The 19,113-nt window shown below is 35.3% G+C and overlaps 1 protein-coding gene across 4 annotated transcripts in view; it reads left to right on the top strand.

Annotated features, from left to right (window-relative positions):
* Positions 1-19,113, top strand: part of GPHN (gephyrin) — a 303,926-nt gene that overhangs the window by 231,208 nt on the left and 53,605 nt on the right. For all 4 annotated transcript variants that reach the window (XM_072864401.1, XM_072864398.1, XM_072864400.1 and 1 more), the window contains 2 exons: positions 15,245-15,287; positions 18,672-18,809. In XM_072864401.1, the coding sequence (XP_072720502.1) occupies positions 15,245-15,287; positions 18,672-18,809 (181 nt within the window). The remainder of the gene's footprint in view (positions 1-15,244; positions 15,288-18,671; positions 18,810-19,113) is intronic.

Below are 19,113 nucleotides of genomic sequence, written 5' to 3'. Positions count from 1 at the left end.
ATAGCTTTGGACCTTCCAAGGACACCAGGAACACAGAGAGGGGAGAAATGGAATCAATGCTGTGGGAATTCAGCTGAACGTGCCTTCTGACAAAGGTACAACAACAGATAAAAGAAAAGATAACCTGATATAAACAATTTCTGAAATATGTTTTTCGGAAGTAGACATTGTAGATTCATCATAAGAAATTTCCTTACAATTTGAATGGTTGAGAAAAGCTCTGGAATTGAATTAATTGGCACTCCTAGAGCTACGATTGCCAAAAAGGAAAGTGATTTTACTATCAGGGATTTTTTTCTGCTGTTAATGGAAGGTCTTTGATTGAAGAAGTATAAGATCTTCCAGCAGAAGAGAAACTTGGGATCTGTGTATTCTGCATTGTGAAGAATTTGAGGTAGAATTTGCTGCCTGATTTTTTTCATAGAAAACATCCCTGTAGACCCTATTTTGCACCTCAGAGTCCAATAATTAGGAAAAGCTTCTTTTCACCTATTCCTTTTTATTGTCACCAGTTGCACTGGTGAAACTCTGGATGTGGTCAGCTGATTTGAGAGGAATGGGCAGAAAGTTTTTTAAAACTTCTACTTACCTTTAGTTACAGAAAGATTTTCATAGTTTGTTGAACTCCAGGCATTGTAGGGTAGTAGTACTATATACCTACTTAGCCCCAGTCAGCACCTTAACAATTCCACTTGTCTAGAATGAGGTGCTGTCTTTGGTGCAATTCAATTAAATCAAAGTGAGTTTCTTTAAAAAGTGATTCCCTTGTGGCAAGAGAAGTAAAGCTTTAATGCTCTAAAATGGTATAATGATAAAATACAAATTCATCTTCTCTTTAAATTTCACAATATGCAATAAAGTTTTTCCCCCTTCATGAAAACCAGTTAGCTTCATGCCTGTAATTTTTGTAAATATTAGCAGGACTACTTAAATGATTTTTCTAAGAGTAGAAATATTAATTAGGAATGATGCTGACTTAGCAATTGTGCAGTATAGTATGTGTGTAATATATCTATAATTTACTTATTATCCAGTTGTCACAAAATATAGTAATTTATTTTTTTAATAGCAGTAGTTCACTTACTTAAGAAATTATTAAATCAGATTGGCTTCACTTACATTTTTAGAAGTACTCTGACTTCAGCTTGTGTCTTAAAAATACCGTACAAAATGTAAAACTAATGGAATGACCAATGAAGGTCCATAGTCTCCGAATTTATAAAATTACACTTAGGTAGTATTATGCAATGGCCCCATTTTTTATCCTCATTTGTATCTCAGACTTTTTATTACCAGCATCAATCTCTCTCTCTCTCTCTCTCTCTCTCTCCCCCCCCCCCCCCCCTCTTCTCTGGCTTCTGCATGTGCTATGTGTTTGGCTAAAAGCGTAATGAAGGAAACCTATCGATCTGCTTGTTGAAAGTATAGTGGCAGTGAAATGTTTACTGCAGTGCTATCCCCTGCCTTTAAAAAAAAAAAAAAGTTTTTCAAAGAGGGAGACACTCAGGTCTGTAGCTTGTCATGTGTTTTATTTAGCCTCATTGAGTGGTTAGAACATGATGCCTTGTGTTGTGAAAGATCTGCAAAGTTTTATGTTAGTTTTCTCTCCCACAAAGTACATTATTTCCATAAAAATAGTTTTGGAATATGTATCGGCTGCATACTGATTGATGGGATTTGATAGCATATTTAGCATTGTTAATAAAACAACAGAGACTTGGATTATCTTACCTGATAATACAAGAACAGAGGGACCAGTACAGGGAATTAAGTAGCAGCAGTATTCAGAGAACAAGAGAAAATGCTGTTTCCTGCAACAGGTAGTTGACTTCAGAAGTCCATTCAGAGACTGCAGGAGGATTTTTAAGTGCTCTAGGTTAAAGTATTCTATATAGTATACATTACAAAATGTTGTAAATAACTTAATCTTGTTCTTTAGAACTAAAGCTGGGTAAGAGACTCTTTGTCCTACTTACGCTATTTTTAATAGAAGGCAGCACTGAAAGACCGAGAATTGCTACTCGGACTTGCAGGTGTTTACCACCAGCATAGAACCTAGAATTCAATTTTAGGTCCAGGCTGTTAAGTTCACTGTTGATATCTGTTGTAAATCTGCACTACATAGCACAACAGATTTGAGGATGAGGGGACCACTTATGGTGTAAGGGCAGAGGGGACTACTTTTGACAGTCAGATTCAGGAGCATCCTTCATGTGTGCTCAGTATGCCCAGCATTTTGAAATTTGCTGCCTACCTGCAAATTCTGCATCCAGGACTTCCAGAAGGCTTTTCTGGCTCCAAGAAAGTACGCCAGCTTCTTCGTGCGGGCTTAAGAATGTGGCAACCCTTTATACTTTGTCATCCTTTTTCAAAATCGGGTTTCTTACTCTTCTATCTAAAATACTTCTCTCTAGATTTCTAACCAGTGGGCCAATTAATGCAATTTTTAATTCGTTTATTCTGATATTATAACTTAAAACTTTCCAGAAGCAGTTTGCCAGATAAAAAATTTAGACGAATGAATTTAGCCATGGTAACGGACTGTGCAGTTGTCAAATAACTGAAAAGGTCTTCAGTCAATTCTTAGGCACCCCAGAATGCTTTAATGTCAGTATGGTTTTTATAATTATGGAAATATTTTAATGTAAAGGAAAATTCTTAGTGAGTATCCATATACAATGTCTGAAACTTGAATTGCATATTGTTAAAGGTCTGTCTCTAGCACTGTTTTTGAAGATCATTAGAGTAACAGCAAGAAAAGTATAACAAAATTCTAAGAAATGTAAATAGATTTTAAATACTATAGGTGGTCTTTAGACTTTCAGGTATAATGAGTGAATTACATGGTTTTGTTATTGGTCAGGTTATTAGGCTGGTTTTGTACTCAATATATATGCCCTTGACACGTACATTTCTGAAAACATATTATGCACAAACTTGATTAGAGTGGCACAGAGTTTATATTTTGTTACATCAAATAACTTCTCCTTCTGTAATATGAATATATCCCATAAATAGGGAAAGCACAAACAAAATCACACATAGTAATTTCTGGAACAGGATTTCTTTTTCTTTGCCTTTTCTTTTGTAAACTTTTCAGTCTATATATCAGCTGGAGATTTTTTTTTTCCCCAATATAGAGAATTTCATTCAACCCTTACAATCACAGGGTGACATAATTCAAGTGAAAAAGTGCTTCAGGAGATGGAGGACCGTGACCAAGAAGAGTGGGCCTGTGCCTTTATTTTCTCTAACATAAGATCACTCTCATGGCATAAACAAAGATTGCTCTTAGACAATTAATGCTATGCCTTGGATAGGGGAGACAAAATGAAGTAAATGTAAGCAGCTTCTCTCCATTCTCTTCTCTGCTTTTAAGCAGAAGTCCAGCAGATAGAGAATTTGGTTCTTTACATCTGACATAAATATACTGATCCATTGAAGAAAAATTGCTACATTAAATTAAGATTGCCTATCTCATTACCTTATGAAGCCCATATGCTTTGTAGAGATGCTCTCTGAAATTTGAAATAATGTTTTTCCAAGTTATCTCTGTTTATTAGAGGGAATGCTGAGGTTTTCATATTGTTTATGGACATGGTTTAAGTAACTTGCCAGGTATCCTCAGCTTGAAAACAGAAAAATACCTTGATAAAAAAAAATGTATGTCTTTATGTATCAGTGATATCTACAGTTCAAGAATAAATGAACACAACAGAGCCAATAAGGATCCAATAATCATTTGGGTTTTGTCCAACTATATTGGTACAATCTAGTCGTGGTCTTCTGTGTTATTTTTTTGCAGTTCCTAATAGAACAATGAGGTTTTAAGTAAAATTAGAATTTGTAGGCATTTCTTTTTCAAACATGAACAAGAGGTCAAAGCTTTCTATTTGGCAATTGCCATTTACATTTTTTCTATGGCATTTTGCTTTGCTAATAGTACTACGTTACTCTAGGCTTAAGAAAAATGAATGAATTAAACTTCTTACTTTTAGAGAAACATGGTTTCCTCAGTGCACATTAAAATGCAGAAATTTATGAAAAGCCAGTGATCTGGTTTCCTTATTCATAAAAAATAGCATTGCTAGTTCTATCTTCATTCTTGTTATTGGGATTAGTAGCTGCACAAAATATCTTCTGTAGCATTCTCTCTGCCATACCAGAATACAGAACTGTTCTTGCTACAAGAGCTAGATGTCGTATCAAGAAAGGCATTCATGACAGCTCATGCATGAAAGTATGGCAAAACTTCAAGTTCGTCAGGAAGGAGAGTGCGTTATTACAATAATCTGATCAAGGTATACTGAATAACTTCAATGAATGACATCTTAGATATTTACAATAAAATTAATTTTTAAAAATTCATTAAGAAATGTTACTATATTTGTACTTTAAAAACAATTTATCTTTGTTTACCCACTGCTGAATCTCAAATTAGATCCATTATTAGTTCATACATTCAAAACAGAAGCAAAATTTTACTTAATCCTACAGCTTCTCTGTGCACGGTACTTACCTTGTGACTTCTGTCAAGTAAAACTATCCCTTCTTATTAACATTTTGCACTTATTCTTTTGTTCTCTACTAATAAGTTCAGTTCAAGCACTAAGTTCATTTACAAAGAACTATTTAACATTCAGGAGAGTGGTAAAAACTGGGATTTTGAATGGCATCTCATTTCATATTACAGATTTTGGCTTAAAACTTATCTATTCAGCTTATCAAAACTGTAATAGTTTTGTTGATTTTTATTATGGTAAAATGCTTCCCAGCTCTGCATTTATCAGAGAGAGAATAAATAAAACTCAAAGTGTCTGTTAGGAAGCATAGGCACTAAGAAATTGAATGATAAAATCACAGCTGTTTTCCAGATAATGTTATATACATTTCTATATTCTAAAAATCAAGTAATTCAGAAATAATTTCCATCCTTCCCCATTTGGAACTTTAAAGTTCTTTGCTTTTTGTTTCAAGACAAGTCTTTGTTTCTATTTTAAATGCCCATCTCTGAATTTTTCCCTTCTTCTTCCACAAAGTAGGGAGACATTTCACCCTGCCTTATGCTAGAGATGTGCAATCCTTTATGAAACAAATTAGATCAAGTCAGAGAGCTATGAATGTCATTTTCCTTTTGATTGGTTATAGTTTAGACTCATGTACATAATCTACATTTGCATTTTCCAAAGTCAGTCTTGTCATTATTTCTCTATAATTGCATCCATTTAAGCAAAGGGTTTTTTCCATTTTCTTGTGCTGTACCATACCTTGGACTGTACGGCATCAAAACTGGCTTGATTAGATACAACTGTGACATTTCTTTTCTAGACAACCACTGTTGTCCTTTTAAATCCAGTAGCGAGCTCCTCACCAGCATTCAATGTTTAGTATTTATTTGTTTGGGTTTTACTACTTAAATCAGTTTGTTTGAGAAGCCAGACATTAGTTTGTATTCTGTTACACTAGTAATAACACTCAGTGCAACTGCTCTCTAGGTTCAGCTCCCAAAGCAATCTAACTCTTCAGAGTCAGCTTCAGTAATAGAATCTATGGAAAATTAGTCTAGAGTCTGAAATAGTAATAAATCAAAGTAGATCAAAGCTTCTATTGCATTGCTATTATGGCTTTTGAAGTAATCACTGATGTAAAATGCCATACGTGTGATCTAATTTACATGTATCTCTAGTGGACAGTGTCTGTTTTAACACATGGAAATCAAATTAGATATACACAGCACTGTCAGTATCAGTAATGTCTTGCTCAAATGTCAGTGGGTTCCCATCAGTGTTCCCTACGTTACCTTCCTCTTTCTCCAGTTTTTCAAATGCAGTTTTGTAACATGGAAACAAGTTTTTTTGCTAAGTGTAATTACCATAAACGTTTTCATTTAAGAGCTGGAGGGGAGAAAGAATGTTTTTATTCACAGTATTTTCCATATCCCTTTCTTTTCTATGAATTTCCAAGATTCAGTGCTGCTAGAAGCCCAGCCAAATTGATACTCTGTTCTCAGGCACATAACTGCTGTGAGAAGGCTGGTGGTTGCCATTGTGCTGGACCTTGCAATCCAGACTGCCAAATTCAAGACAGCACTAAAGGAATCTTATCTTTTGAGCCTTTGAGGCTCAAAGCAAAAGCCTAACTGCAAATCCTTTTCCTGCATTTGTATTTCTGATCACTTTCAAAAATAATTTCTAACTTGGGTTTGACAGTACAGTTCTCAGTGCAGCGTTTGCTTGAGTCCAGCCTCTCCTTCCCATAGCTTATGAACCCTCTGAAATCATCACGTTATTCATCCATGATGATTCTGATTTCACTTTAAGGATTCTCCTCAGAGGAATAGAGTCTGTGTTTCTGCCTCAACTCAAAGGCAGAAACCTAGCTCTTCATACAGTAAGTTCACTGTAGTGATACTCCTCAGATGGATTCACGGACTGAAGCTTTATTTTCCTTAACAGTTGTTGCTCCCTAGTTGGAATCTTAACTTAAAAGAGCTTTATTAATTTTTATACTTGAAAGTGTACAAGTCTGAGGTTTTGACTGAATACTGTATACATCGGTGACTAGAATATGCAACATGTGTAAGATTATCGTTACCTGTGTTTACTAGTTTTTGCTCTTGTACTTGAAGCCCTTCAAATTTGATGCTCCTAGCTCAAATAAAAATGTTAAGCTTAACTGAAATCAACTATGTTGGAGTTACGCCAGTGCAGAAATTCTGATCGGACCACATGGGGAAACGTGTGTTCTGTTCCTGCTCATACAGTTAAAAAAGTAGTCCAACCATTCACTTTAGAATGATAATAACTATAAAAATCTCCAACCAAAATTGCTGGCAAATGCCAATGGAATAAGCTGAAATTTAACTTTAAAGATGCTATAAAAACATAAGAAATTGGGTGATGGCCTTTTGTTGACTCTTTAGGCCTGAAGATTCACTGGTCAGTTGATTGGTGGCTTTTGAAGCTTATCATTGTTTTGGTTATGTTGTTAATGTTTTCATGTGTTCATATTCTTTTAACATAGAAATGCAAGGAAAGTTACCTTTGTAGTCAGCTTCCAGGAAGATAAGATTGTAAGCATGAAATACGAGTTGTAGGCTTTGTTAGCAATTACAAGTTTGATTGAAAATCCTTTGAAGGTCAGTGGAGAGATGCTTTTTTACTCCCAGAGACCTTGGATCAAAGGGATGGAGGCCCGTAGGCCTCGGACCAGGTAGGAACAAAAGCAGCAGAAGCTAAGAGTTCCAAGCAGGCCTCTGTCCCTTCCCCACCAACATTTATTCAGATGTTGACAATACCTAGATATTAAGAAAACTGAATTGTGTTTCCCAGTTGTAGCAGATGGAGTGAATGGTGACTATAGCTATCCTGCTTTCAGTTCAGGAGCCATAGCTGTCCACTGGAACAGAAAACACAATGCCATAGCAGAAGGCTCTGGATGGGTACCAAGGAAGACTATATTGCATTTTCTGTCTCCATATTAATGCAAACTTCATGTTTCATGCTGGAAAAACTTCTTACACCATTTTCAGGGGTACTCATTGTCTGTCTGTCTTTCTGGAGACACATATTGAGTGATGTTCACGTATGCTGAGCACTCCAAATGCAGTTGAAAAACATGGCAGCTGAAGGGCTTTGCATTCTGTAATTCAGCTGTAGGCATGTCAAGTTAAATTTGGTCTAGACGTCTCTGGGTCTCAGTTTCCCATTTGTAAAATGAAGTCATCCCTCTGCTTCACAAAGATTTTGTAAAAATAAATTCTTTCATGTGTATTAGGACATTTTATATTGTAGAGCCGAGCACAACAGAGAAATCTATAAAGAACTAAATAATTCCCTATTCAGAAGAGAGTTTGGATAATGTTTAGGAAGTAAAACATGAAACTAGTTTTTGAACAGGGAGATTAAAATGAAATAGCCTTATCTTGCCTCATGCAGAAGCCCTGCTGAAAATAATTATGATGAAATCATAATGCCTACATGTCAAAGGAAAAAATAAGAGTTGCACACATAACATTGATCTAATATTTCCTAAATGTTGTGTTTCACTTCAACTTGCCAGTTTTCCTTGACTGTATTCGAATGAAGAATTTATTTTAAAATTCTGATTTTGAGGATCACGCCATTCAAGAAAAATAGTTTCCATTTTTTGCAGTAATGTGGAAATTTCGTTGTTTTAGTGCTGCATTGAAATTGGCTGTTGCTGGGTCAAGAAATAGAAATATGAAGATAGTTGAAATTTCATTTAAAAGCAAAATACTTGTAATAGAAATGAAACTTTCTGAAGTGACATACACTTAGTGTATGTCAAGGGTTGGAGAGTAATTTATGGTGTGCTTGAGGACAAGAATTTCTATATATCACTTAGGTATTTTTAGTCCATCTGATTGACAGCAGTTTTAAAAGGTGGTTGAACTGGAATGGACAAGGACTTTAAAAAGTTTTAATGCTGGTCAGATAGGATATAACTCAAACATGTGGCATATACTTGTAAGGCTAAGCTATTCATCAATCTAATTGCCAGGGTGTGAGATTGTATGAAAATAAGCAAATAAATCCCATTTCTGTGGCAAACGACAAGGACAACAGGAATCTCTTTCTCTTGTATCTCTTTGGAAAGAAAATTTATTCTCTTTGCCTTTATTTACACTATCTGTTTCTCAAACTAGAGAATATTTCCAGGGCATTGGGGATTGTTTAAGATTTTCATTCAAACAAATAAAAGATCTTGTTCACAGCTAATAATACAAGTAGTAGAACTTTTGATTTTCCCAAGTGCAGTGTTCCTAGAGATTTCTTCTGTCTTACAAATCCCACTTGGATTCTGTTAGCACTGGTTAGAAATATCTGTTGCAGGTTGTGCACAAATTATTTGGCAATAATTTTTGTCTTGATTTAATAAGGGCTTTAGCTTACACAAAATGTGTGTCCTCTCCATATTTGGGTATTATAATTCATACTGCTTCTCTGAACAAAATGAGTATGATCTTGAATAAGCCCTGAACAGCCCCTAAAATATCACAGAAATGTCTTTCCAGTGTTATTCATACAGCATATCTGTATGCTATCCCATACTCTTAAGAACACAAAATCCAGCTCATATTTTTTTCTCATAAAAATGTAAACATTTCATTAAAATTCCTGTGAAGAAATAAAAACCACTTCCTTTCTCTTTGCCTCTTTTTATTCTCAACTATCAAGCTTACGCTGCAAGTTTGCTTTCCCATTAGCTTTCTGACTAGCAGTTACTATTTTATCTCCTTTTTTGCTGTATGTATCAGCTCTTCCTGTTTTCTCATTCAGTAAGGTGTTCAACTTCCAATTTTAGTTGATATGTAAGATTTTGTCTGAACCCGCTTCTAGTCATAAACGTATTGATTTTGCATCTCCAGGACAAGGTCAGTTTCCGTTGAGAGACAATGAGTAATCAGCATCTTATTTGCATCCCAGAAAACTGCCCTTTGCCTTTTCATTTCATTTTGTTCCTAATATTGGATAATATCTTTTTTTATATACTGTTCCTGTAAAAGGAACCATTGCAGCCTTCATGTTTCTGCGGTGTATTCATCAATCCACTTCCACCATCCTGTTTGAACAGTAGTTAGGATGAACCATAATCTGACCATAAAATTCCATGTATGTGTTCATAGTCTACAGGGAAACAATGATCAAAATTAAATATTCCTTTATCTAAAGTGTAGATGACTAGGAAAAACCTCAGAAAAGAGAACTTAATAATATATGGATGAGGACATAAAGGCATATTCAAGATCTGAAGATGACTTTTGTTCAGTGTCCAGTCTACCAAGCATAACAATAAGTGGTAAAAATCTGCTCGTAAAATTATTTTGGCTTCACATGATTTTTTGCTTATTTCTTCCCACTCACTCCAAATGAGTAATTCCTTGCATAGAATACTACATTATTCATATTTAAATTTTGGTGAAATCAATCCCACCAACAGTGCTGCTCCTTTTTAAAGATGTGTTTATGAGTAACGTCTGCTGACACCAGATTCCGTGAGCTCACTTTCCTTTCCCTTTCAGAGTTGTTCTCAGTATAACAAGAAAAAATCATTCTGTAGTTTTGAACTGACTTTAGTCCTAATTCAGATGGCCATAAAGCATACTCTTAAGACCTTGCCTATTCAGCTCAGTGTAAAAGTGCTGTTTGAATAGGAATGCATTCCTGAAATAGGAAGATTGCATCTGTAATAGGATTATTTAATCCTCAAATACTTCCTTAAACGTTTTCTGAAGTACACAATTCCAGATATACTTTTCCTGTGAAATTTTTTTAACATCCTCATTTTTATCTTCCATATTAATTCAATCAAAGCAATTGTCTCTGTTCTTCAGATTAGATTTAAAACAATTTTTTAATGAAACCAACCAATGTATTTCATTACATTTTTTAATTTGCTCCTATTTAATCTTATGTATATTGCTTAGAATAACAGGCCAAAATCAATTTTTACAATATTATTACACCAGTTTGAGACATTGTTGTTCATGGTTTAGTTTTATTTTATGTATTTATTTACAGATACTGATTAATGTATGTTGCACTCTTAGGGGGGAAAAGGTATTTTAGGCAAGAAACACCATGCAAACCCCTACAGTTATAAATCAGATCATGTGTGATTTGAAATCTATTTAAAGCAGGCAAGTATGTGAGAGACCATTCAAATGGCATGTGCACAGAGTATATTGTACAGAATTCAGATCATATAATTACTAATAAATCACATGTAGAAAAAAGCAACAGCAGCATACTTTCCCACATCACACAGAATAAATTGTCTTCATAAAACTGCTGAAGTTTCAAGGAGAGGTTATATGAGTTATGCACTTTCTCACCGACAGTAAGTTGTGGTAGGTGCAATACCTCATAAACAAGCCTGCCTGGTGTTTATGAGACAGTTAGAGGAATACAGTTCTTAAATTGTTAACGGCTGCCGTGCTTTGCATACCGTGCTTCCTTCATTACAGCTTGGCGAACTCATTCCCTTTGCTGTACCTTAGTCCTCTGTGTCTGTATGTATGTTTGGGTTTCTGCTGGTGGTTCCACATTCTGCATGCTTTCCTAAAAGTGGAGCAATGTGCTTTCCCATAAATGATAAAGGTTATGGGTTAGCCTCCTACAGGCTCTGTCTACCTGAGAAATGGGCTCTTTCTGTTGGTGGTAACTCATGTTTTGATGTAATTGTTCTGAATTGTTCTTCATGTTGTAAAATGAGTTGAAATGTACTTCCATAAGAGTTAGCTTTTCATATTGGGCTGGAAACTTCATCTTTGTGTAGCAATTCATTTTATTATAACCAATGGCTTTTAATTGTACCTCCCATAATGAAGAGCTGACTTAATACTCTGTGCTAATCTTGTTATGACTTTAAAAAGGTAAGTAATTTCTCTAACCATTCCTAACAGTCATGGTAAAGTGTTAAAGGGTTTTTCAGTTTTCTTTTTTTCTTTATTTTTTACATGAATTTTTCACTTGTAGCATGAACTTTTCTTTGTGTCTTTTTCTACTTTTCTTGTAAAAAAATTTTTTGTGGACTGATTTTTATTTGCAGCAAAACATATCATGTAGATTTAAATAAATCCAATTTAGTACAGTCATTGATTTCATTTTTCAGACTAATCATGATTGATAGATAGAAATTGTCAGCAGGACTCTTTATTTTACCATTCCCTTAATTTATTTTTGAGTACTTTATTTCACATTCTATTTACTACTTCAGCCTATGGGAGAAACCTTACTCTGCATTCCAGCATGATGAAATTATATCTTAAAGAACATAAAACCCAGTTTGCTTAAAAAACAGAGTAATGTGAATTGAATGCTTTGGGTTTGGTTACATTCTGCCTGAACTACGCAGGGGAATGGTACTGGCTGGTAGCCCACTGTATCTTCTGCCAAGGTACATTGTGAGCCAAGAGGCTGTAGAATGGACAAACAATAAATCTGTACTTTCCCTGTGAAAGGAGAGACAGCCATAGGTTGTTATTTCTGTAACTACCTGTGAATGAGAAGAATTGTAGTAAATAATACTACTAATCACTCGCCCCAGTCAGTCAGGGTACTATATGCAATGTAATATGGATTCTTTACTTAGCAGTAGCTGTGAAAAGAATACAGATTTTTTCATAAATGTCACAAATAACAAAGTAGTAAAACATAGAAATAATGAGTGTGATAAAAGGCATTTAAAGCACATGACCCCATTTATACAAAGCTCCATTGCTGCTAAAACTGTATGTGTTAGAAAACTGGTGGGTTTTATTCAAAATCATATTTTACTGCAGTTTTGTTTCAAAATAACATTTAGGATATCAATGTGCAATTCATATTAAACAAACAGAAGTATTATGTAATAACTAATTTCTATGTCAGTTATGTTAAAACATGGTTTGTATTCTGCAGCTGTGAGCATAGGTTGGGAAACGATCAAGTCTAGCTGATCAAGCCTTTTATTTTATTATCATGGATTCCTCTTCCACAGCTGCTTTTAAAATTTGTGGGAAGCAAATTATTTCTCATACTGCATATGTTGCCCATCAGGTGAGTGATAACATGGAAACTGTAGGCTGGGTGTAAGAAATCAAAAAGTAAATTTAAAGTCCTCTGTGTGCACAGAATTAAAAAAAATGACCTATAAGAGGCTGCGTGTGAAGCCAGCTGTCTTTTGTTACCATTGTCATTTGGACGCTGTAAGAGCAAAATTTTGTCGGCACGTTTTTTATATTAGAAGATTTGATCTGCAAATCTCGGCTGCTCTGTTCATTATAAATCTCTTGTTTTTGTCCATACACTAGCTCCACTATAGGTTGGAAGGGCTTAAAGATGAACTGAGGAGGAATAGAGGCTACAACTCGAGAGTAACTATTACTGCTCAAAGGAGCTGTTTTCCATTCGCAAACATTGCTTTGCGCTATGGGTTTGGGCTCCTTCTGTTCCTCCACTTTGTTGAAGACTCTCTCTTGACTTCCATTTTACTTCTTTAGCACTGTCTTTGTCTGCTAACATTTTTCCTCCTTCTCTAGTAGCTTTTATCTGTGTCCTTTGGATCACATATTTTACTTAGTTTGTTTTAGTAGATTGTTTCAAATGTTTGTGTTTTGTATTTTTGGTTTTTTTGCCTTTTTCTTTAGGACTATGTTATCTCACTGAGTTTCATTCCACAGTTTGCTGAATCGCTTGGTTATTTTGCAGCAGGCCCATTCCTCGTTTTCTCTTTTCATGTGGTTTTCAGTGAGAAATAAGAGAGCCTCTTCCATTTTAAACAGTAGTCTTACACACATAGGCCCATGTCTCCTTTTGCACACACCTTCTGCCTTGCCACATCCATCCTGCTTCTCCCTCTCTCTCTCTCTCAGTCTGTGCCTCTCTCTTGTGCTTTCTTTCCTACCATTATACCATCTTTTTGGTCCAGAATTGTCCTTTGGTAAATTACAGGTAAATATTTACTTCTTTCGAAGAGTCATGTCATGCCTTTGAAATGTGGTAAAACAACTCTGGGCCAAATTTGGGCATCATTAATATTTTGTTTGCAGTTTTGTTGTATAGTATTTTTGGTGGGAAGGAGGGAGGCTTTGGGTTTTTTCCGTTTGTTTTTTTTAAACAACAGTTTTTTTCAGGGAAGGACACCATAACCCACTCTAAGTTGCAACATTACTTTTCATAAGTTATTCCATTACAATAAGTAGACTGTGTTGCGCTGTAGAATCCAATTTTTTTATGTGAATATACATTTGGGGCAAGCTGCTGTGGAACAGAAGAAAGAGGTTTAGAAGCTGGGGCACAGTTGGTTTCAGCCTTAAATGGATTGCTCCTTTCTGGAGACAGCTTTTTGGGGGTTGAGTGTGTACCATTCTTCATCAACTGTTAGATCATACATATTCACTTTCTAGGCAGTTTTTCTGTTACTGCAAATTGAAACCGTAGTCTGAAAGATAATCTGGATTCACTCCTTCACTTTTTCATCAGAGTCAAATGTTCTGCAGGGAAATTAAACCCTCAGCGTCACCTGTGCTATTCCACTTCGTTCACCATGTGTACACGGTTTTACTTTATTAGTCCTCTCGCTGAAATTTAACAATACATTTGTCAACAAAGTAAAAAAGAGGTTTCCATTCATACTGTCTGAGAGGTTTGTCTTCCTGTGAAGTTTACCGTAGCTGGGGTTTTGTCCACACAAAAAGCTTTTTATTCAAGTGTTACCAGTTCAGTCAACTGACCTGCCAGAAGATAGACTGCTGTTCAAATTAGTTCCTCTAAAAACTTGCAACTTCAGTGTTATTATACGATGTGCTGTCTTTCCAAACCTGAGAAGGATTAACAAGAGCTGATGCTTCAGTATAGATAAAGTTTAAACTGTGTTGTGTTTACAGGACTGATACTCTTCAAAAAACAATTCTTTTTTAAATCTGCATGGTAAACAGATGGAACTCTAAATATCCAGTGTTACTAGAATATTAGACCGATGTGAATCCTCCAGTTTCCCTGGAGTCAGACTAATGTATCTGGAATAGCACAGTGGCAGCTAAGCATCTAGGAAGAGGATTTGTTGAGAAACCAGTTGTCATTCTCACACAGATACTTTTTAAAGTAGAATTGCACTGTAAAATTCATCCTGAACAGAGAATTTCTTTTAACCAAACAGAAACGACTGAGTAAATTTATCTGGCTCCAGCCAGGAGCTGTTTATACAATTGTAAGTTGCTTATACAATTGCGAAGAAGTCTTATTAGATATCTTCAGAATCAACACAATCTAAATTGAGTATTTTAAACTCTTTCTATAATACCTGAAAATATCAATAATAGAATTTTAAAGCAGGTCATGATAATATAGTTATGTTAGTATTTTGTCTAATCATGAAACAGGACCTAGAGTCAGAGTTACTGTAATTACAATTGTATAAGAAAATGTGGATTTTCTGTTTAAAACTGGAGCTTAACACGCAATTTTAACCACTGTGTTCTTTGATTTTACTCTATTACTGTCCTTAGGCCATCTTGTTTCTTATGAGGGGAGGGTGGAATCAAATTGCTTGTATCAGATTCTGTCCATCAGCTACTACCCTTCTGCTTAAATATACTTATCTCATGTAGACTATGTAAGAATGTTGCTGAAAATATGTATAGCCTCTGTCTCAGATCCCAGGAGCTTGCCCATTATATCTCTGTATTTTGCATTCTTGTTAACTTCTGTAGCTCATAGCCTCTGTGCTCTCTCTGCAGGTCCAGTCTAGGTGCAGCAGCAAGGAGAACATTCTCAGAGCAAGTAAGTACTGAAACTTCATAGCTCTGTTGAGAAACTAAGACTGCTCAGAAGACAGCAAATGATAATCAGATGAGAAGAGAAGGATATGGTTGGCACATAAGTGGGTTTGCAGAAGCAATGTAATAACTTAAGACAATGAAATTCAGTCCAAAGAGAAAATAAATGTGTAAATAGCTCATAGTGTTCATGTATTAATGGATAGTTGCCTTTTAATTTTTTCTTCTAAGTTGTTCTTCTAATGACATGGAGGCCTGTGTTGTTTGTGGTGATGTATTGTTGTAAATGATCATGTGTGTGCAACTTTTATGGGGAAAAAGAATCAACACTCAGAGACAATGCAAATGGAAGTTCTCAAGTTGAATATGTATGATTTTTATTTTCATACCTGAATTGAATGTTGGGTTACAGAAAACCAAACCAAAAAATGCACAGGTTAAGAATTCAGATTTGATCCAAATAACCTGTTCTTTAATTTGCACAATTCCTTTCCTTTGTTTTATGGGAATCTCTCCTAGTCTGAAATTTGATCCACCATATTTAACAACAGGAATAGGAAGTTGTTTTGGTGATAAGAGAGAAGGCTGTCAGGAATTTTCTACCTTATGCAACCAATTGACTTAGCTGCTTCAAAGCTAGAGGATTATTTTTTCAGACAAAATGCTGCTTAATATAAGTAGTTCTTTTTAGAGCCATCTGGCATTTGACATTAGTGAAAGATAACTTGGGAAGGTCTGAGGAGTTGTTTAATGTCATTTACTTGTAATTTAAAAGTACCACTTAGTCATTTTAGAATTTAAAAAATAATTATTTGTTTGTCTCTGGGTCTACTTAAATGTATGATACCTCTAAAAGAAGAGTTAGCATTTGTTTGTAGGAAGAAACAGGGAGAGAGAAGGGTTAGTAGTTACACATGCATTTTTCTTCCTTTCTTCATTAAGGTTATTCATGCTAGTGTTAAACCTGAAGGGGCTCTATTTTTGAGTATGTATTTTCTTGTCTTCTCTTGCAGAAATAATGGGTGTTATTTTTGGTGTTAAAACAAAGTTGTCAGAGATTAGGGGATTTTATTTATTTTCAAAAATACTGTGTTGAAGAACGCATTTCTCAGTAGGTTTTAACAGAACCTTTGACTTAAGCAGATGACGTGTATTAGACACAGAGTTCCAGATCTGAAGGTAGCACTCTGGTCACCATTCAAAGCATTCAAAACCTCTGAATTCATTCACATTTTAAGGGTAAAAGAGGTGAAATGTTACTTTCTGAAGCAGCTAACAATGAGGTTTAGGTAGCAGTAAAACATAAACATTAAAGCACCTAATGGCTGTAGCATAAAGGTTGTTTGCTGCCATACAGTTCCCCCAGCTTTCACTGCTGTGACATATTTTTTCCTAGCATCTTCCTTCTTTTTTTCCAACTTTACCTTTTAAGAAAATAGTTTCTTAGTTTATACAGTCAGGAAAAAGTTTTTAACATACATTGTGTGGAATCTGCTGGATCTGCAGGAATTACAGTGCTGCTAAGCAAGGTTTCTTTCTCTATGCAGAGAAAGGTATGGGAAGTTTGACTGTGTCTCACAAATGCTTTCCTTTCCTTTTCCTCATTTTTATGATGTTGTTAACAAAATATAGGCATAATGGAAGATGTAAGCTTGCTAGGGACATCCCTGTTGTTAAATCCAGGAATGCAGTTTTTCCACTAGTTACACTTTTATCTTACAATAGTTTAATTTGGATCATTTCTCCCTAGTTTGCTTATGAGAAAGTAATGTTTAAGAGTGTGAAAATTCTTAATATAGTTAAAATATATCTCATCAGCTGTTTCTCTCTTCCTCAGTATGCCAACTGCTATGTTAAGGAAAGGAATTAAGTCAGTCAGAAATTATTTGTGCTTGACAAATTCGCAGTGCCTGCTTTTATCGTCATGTTATCTTCTAAATACGTACAAAGAGATTGTTCAAATAATTTCTTCCAGAATCTTTCTTGGGTCTGGAATTAGGTAGGCAGTTTTATTTGTCTCTACTTCTTCCTCTTAAAGATAGTTACTGTGTTAAAGGCAAAAAATAAATTAATGAACAATCTCCCACACAGAGACAAGCATGTGTCAGTGCTGAAAGAAGTTTTGTATATACAGATTGATTAAGCGACCTTCTCTTCTGAAGGAAGAACTTAGATTGCATGATTGTTTTACTATTTTTGTAGTTATTTTTTATTAGAAGACTACACTTAAATCAATAATCTATTTTTTTCCAGAATGTGAAGGCATGTGCAGCAGCAAATGGGATATTTAGGTAGCTACTGCAAAGCAAAATTATGTCATTAACAATTAGTTTCTATTATTTGTTAATGCTGTCTTATTATAATTTATGTTGCTTTAGGAATATCATTATGTATTACATATAAATCATCCACTTTGGCTCTCATAAATACCTTCTTGTTCTAGGCAAATTCATTCAAGATACTTCTACAAATGTCATTTTCTTAATCTTTTGGTTTGTATCTGTTACTCTTGTTTACGTATTCCTGCAGCAGTTCCCTCTCTTCAGTTGCTTGTCTTCACTTTCAAAATCCTTCAAAGCTTGTTGTCCCCTTGTTTACTGTCTCAGTAAGTATCAAGAAATCAAACATGCTGCTGGCTTCATTTTCAAACAACTTTTGTTGTATTTTCTCCCAACCTGTCCCTCATACTTGGGAAAAGTAAGGTTCCATTAATCTATCCTACTACCTTCACTCAAATTATACATTTAAATGTCACTTTGCTATGGTGACTACAAAACCTTGACAATGGGTAGGATGCCGACCAGCTGGAAACACTGTCTGCTGTCCTGACTGTCCAGTGATTTCATTGTGCTTCCCTCTATCCTCCTTTCAAACCTTTTGACTCCCATCTCTCTCTTGGATTCCAAACTCACTGGGACAGTGTCCTTTTTTATGTTTTATCTGTGCACTGCACGTAGCATATTGAGATGTGTTTGTGGAGAACAGAATGAGGAGTGAACCGTCCTGAGTCCATAGTTCATAGAACTGAGTTAGCCTCAGATTATCATCCTCAGTGTAAAATCCTGCATCATCTTGAAGGGTTTCTGTTTCTGATTAACTGATCCTTTTACGCTCATCAAGACTTCCGGTGTGTTTTTCATGACAAGTAAGGATCTATGCTTTTGTGAACTTTTTCAACTGTAAATTGCATTTTTTTTAAAATCTCTCTTTTGATTCTAGGTGAATACAGTGCCTTCCCAGTGTCTGACATAAATGCTCAATAGTGATAATTAACTAATTTAATTTACCCCAAAGTGCTGGATTAATTTTAGTAAAGTGGTTTAAATGAACATCACTGTGTACATCTACATATTGTAGCATACATAAACTTGGTGCTCTCTTGTTGCAGGTCACAGTGCTGTTGACATTACCAAGGTAGCAAGAAGACACCGCATGTCTCCATTCCCATTGACATCTATGGACAAGGCCTTCATCACAGTTCTGGAGATGACCCCAGTGCTTGGAACAGAAATCATCAATTACAGAGGTATTTTAAGTTGGATTCTTTGTGAGGATTAGGGTAGTTATTTCCTTATTTTACAACCTTCTTAAGCACTTTCTCTTTTATTAATGTTGTGAGGTGTCTGAGTACCTTCTTCAGGAGAAACTGCTTCAGGAAATGCCAATAATAGGAGCAGAAGTCTCCTTTCAAAGTCAGGAGAATGTTGATTGAGCTCAATACTGCTCCCTGGAGGAATCTGTAATGGGACTCTGATTAAATATATAAATGAATTTTCTTCTGGTCTGTGTTATATGCAACAAAGCTAAAACACAGAAACCACAATTTGCCT

The sequence above is a fragment of the Ciconia boyciana genome, chromosome 6 (assembly GCF_034638445.1).
Source record: "Ciconia boyciana chromosome 6, ASM3463844v1, whole genome shotgun sequence".
In the NCBI taxonomy this organism is placed as follows: Eukaryota; Metazoa; Chordata; class Aves; order Ciconiiformes; family Ciconiidae; genus Ciconia; species Ciconia boyciana.
Note: the sequence above shows the minus strand (reverse complement) of the source record. Positions and strands in the feature narration are given on the sequence as shown.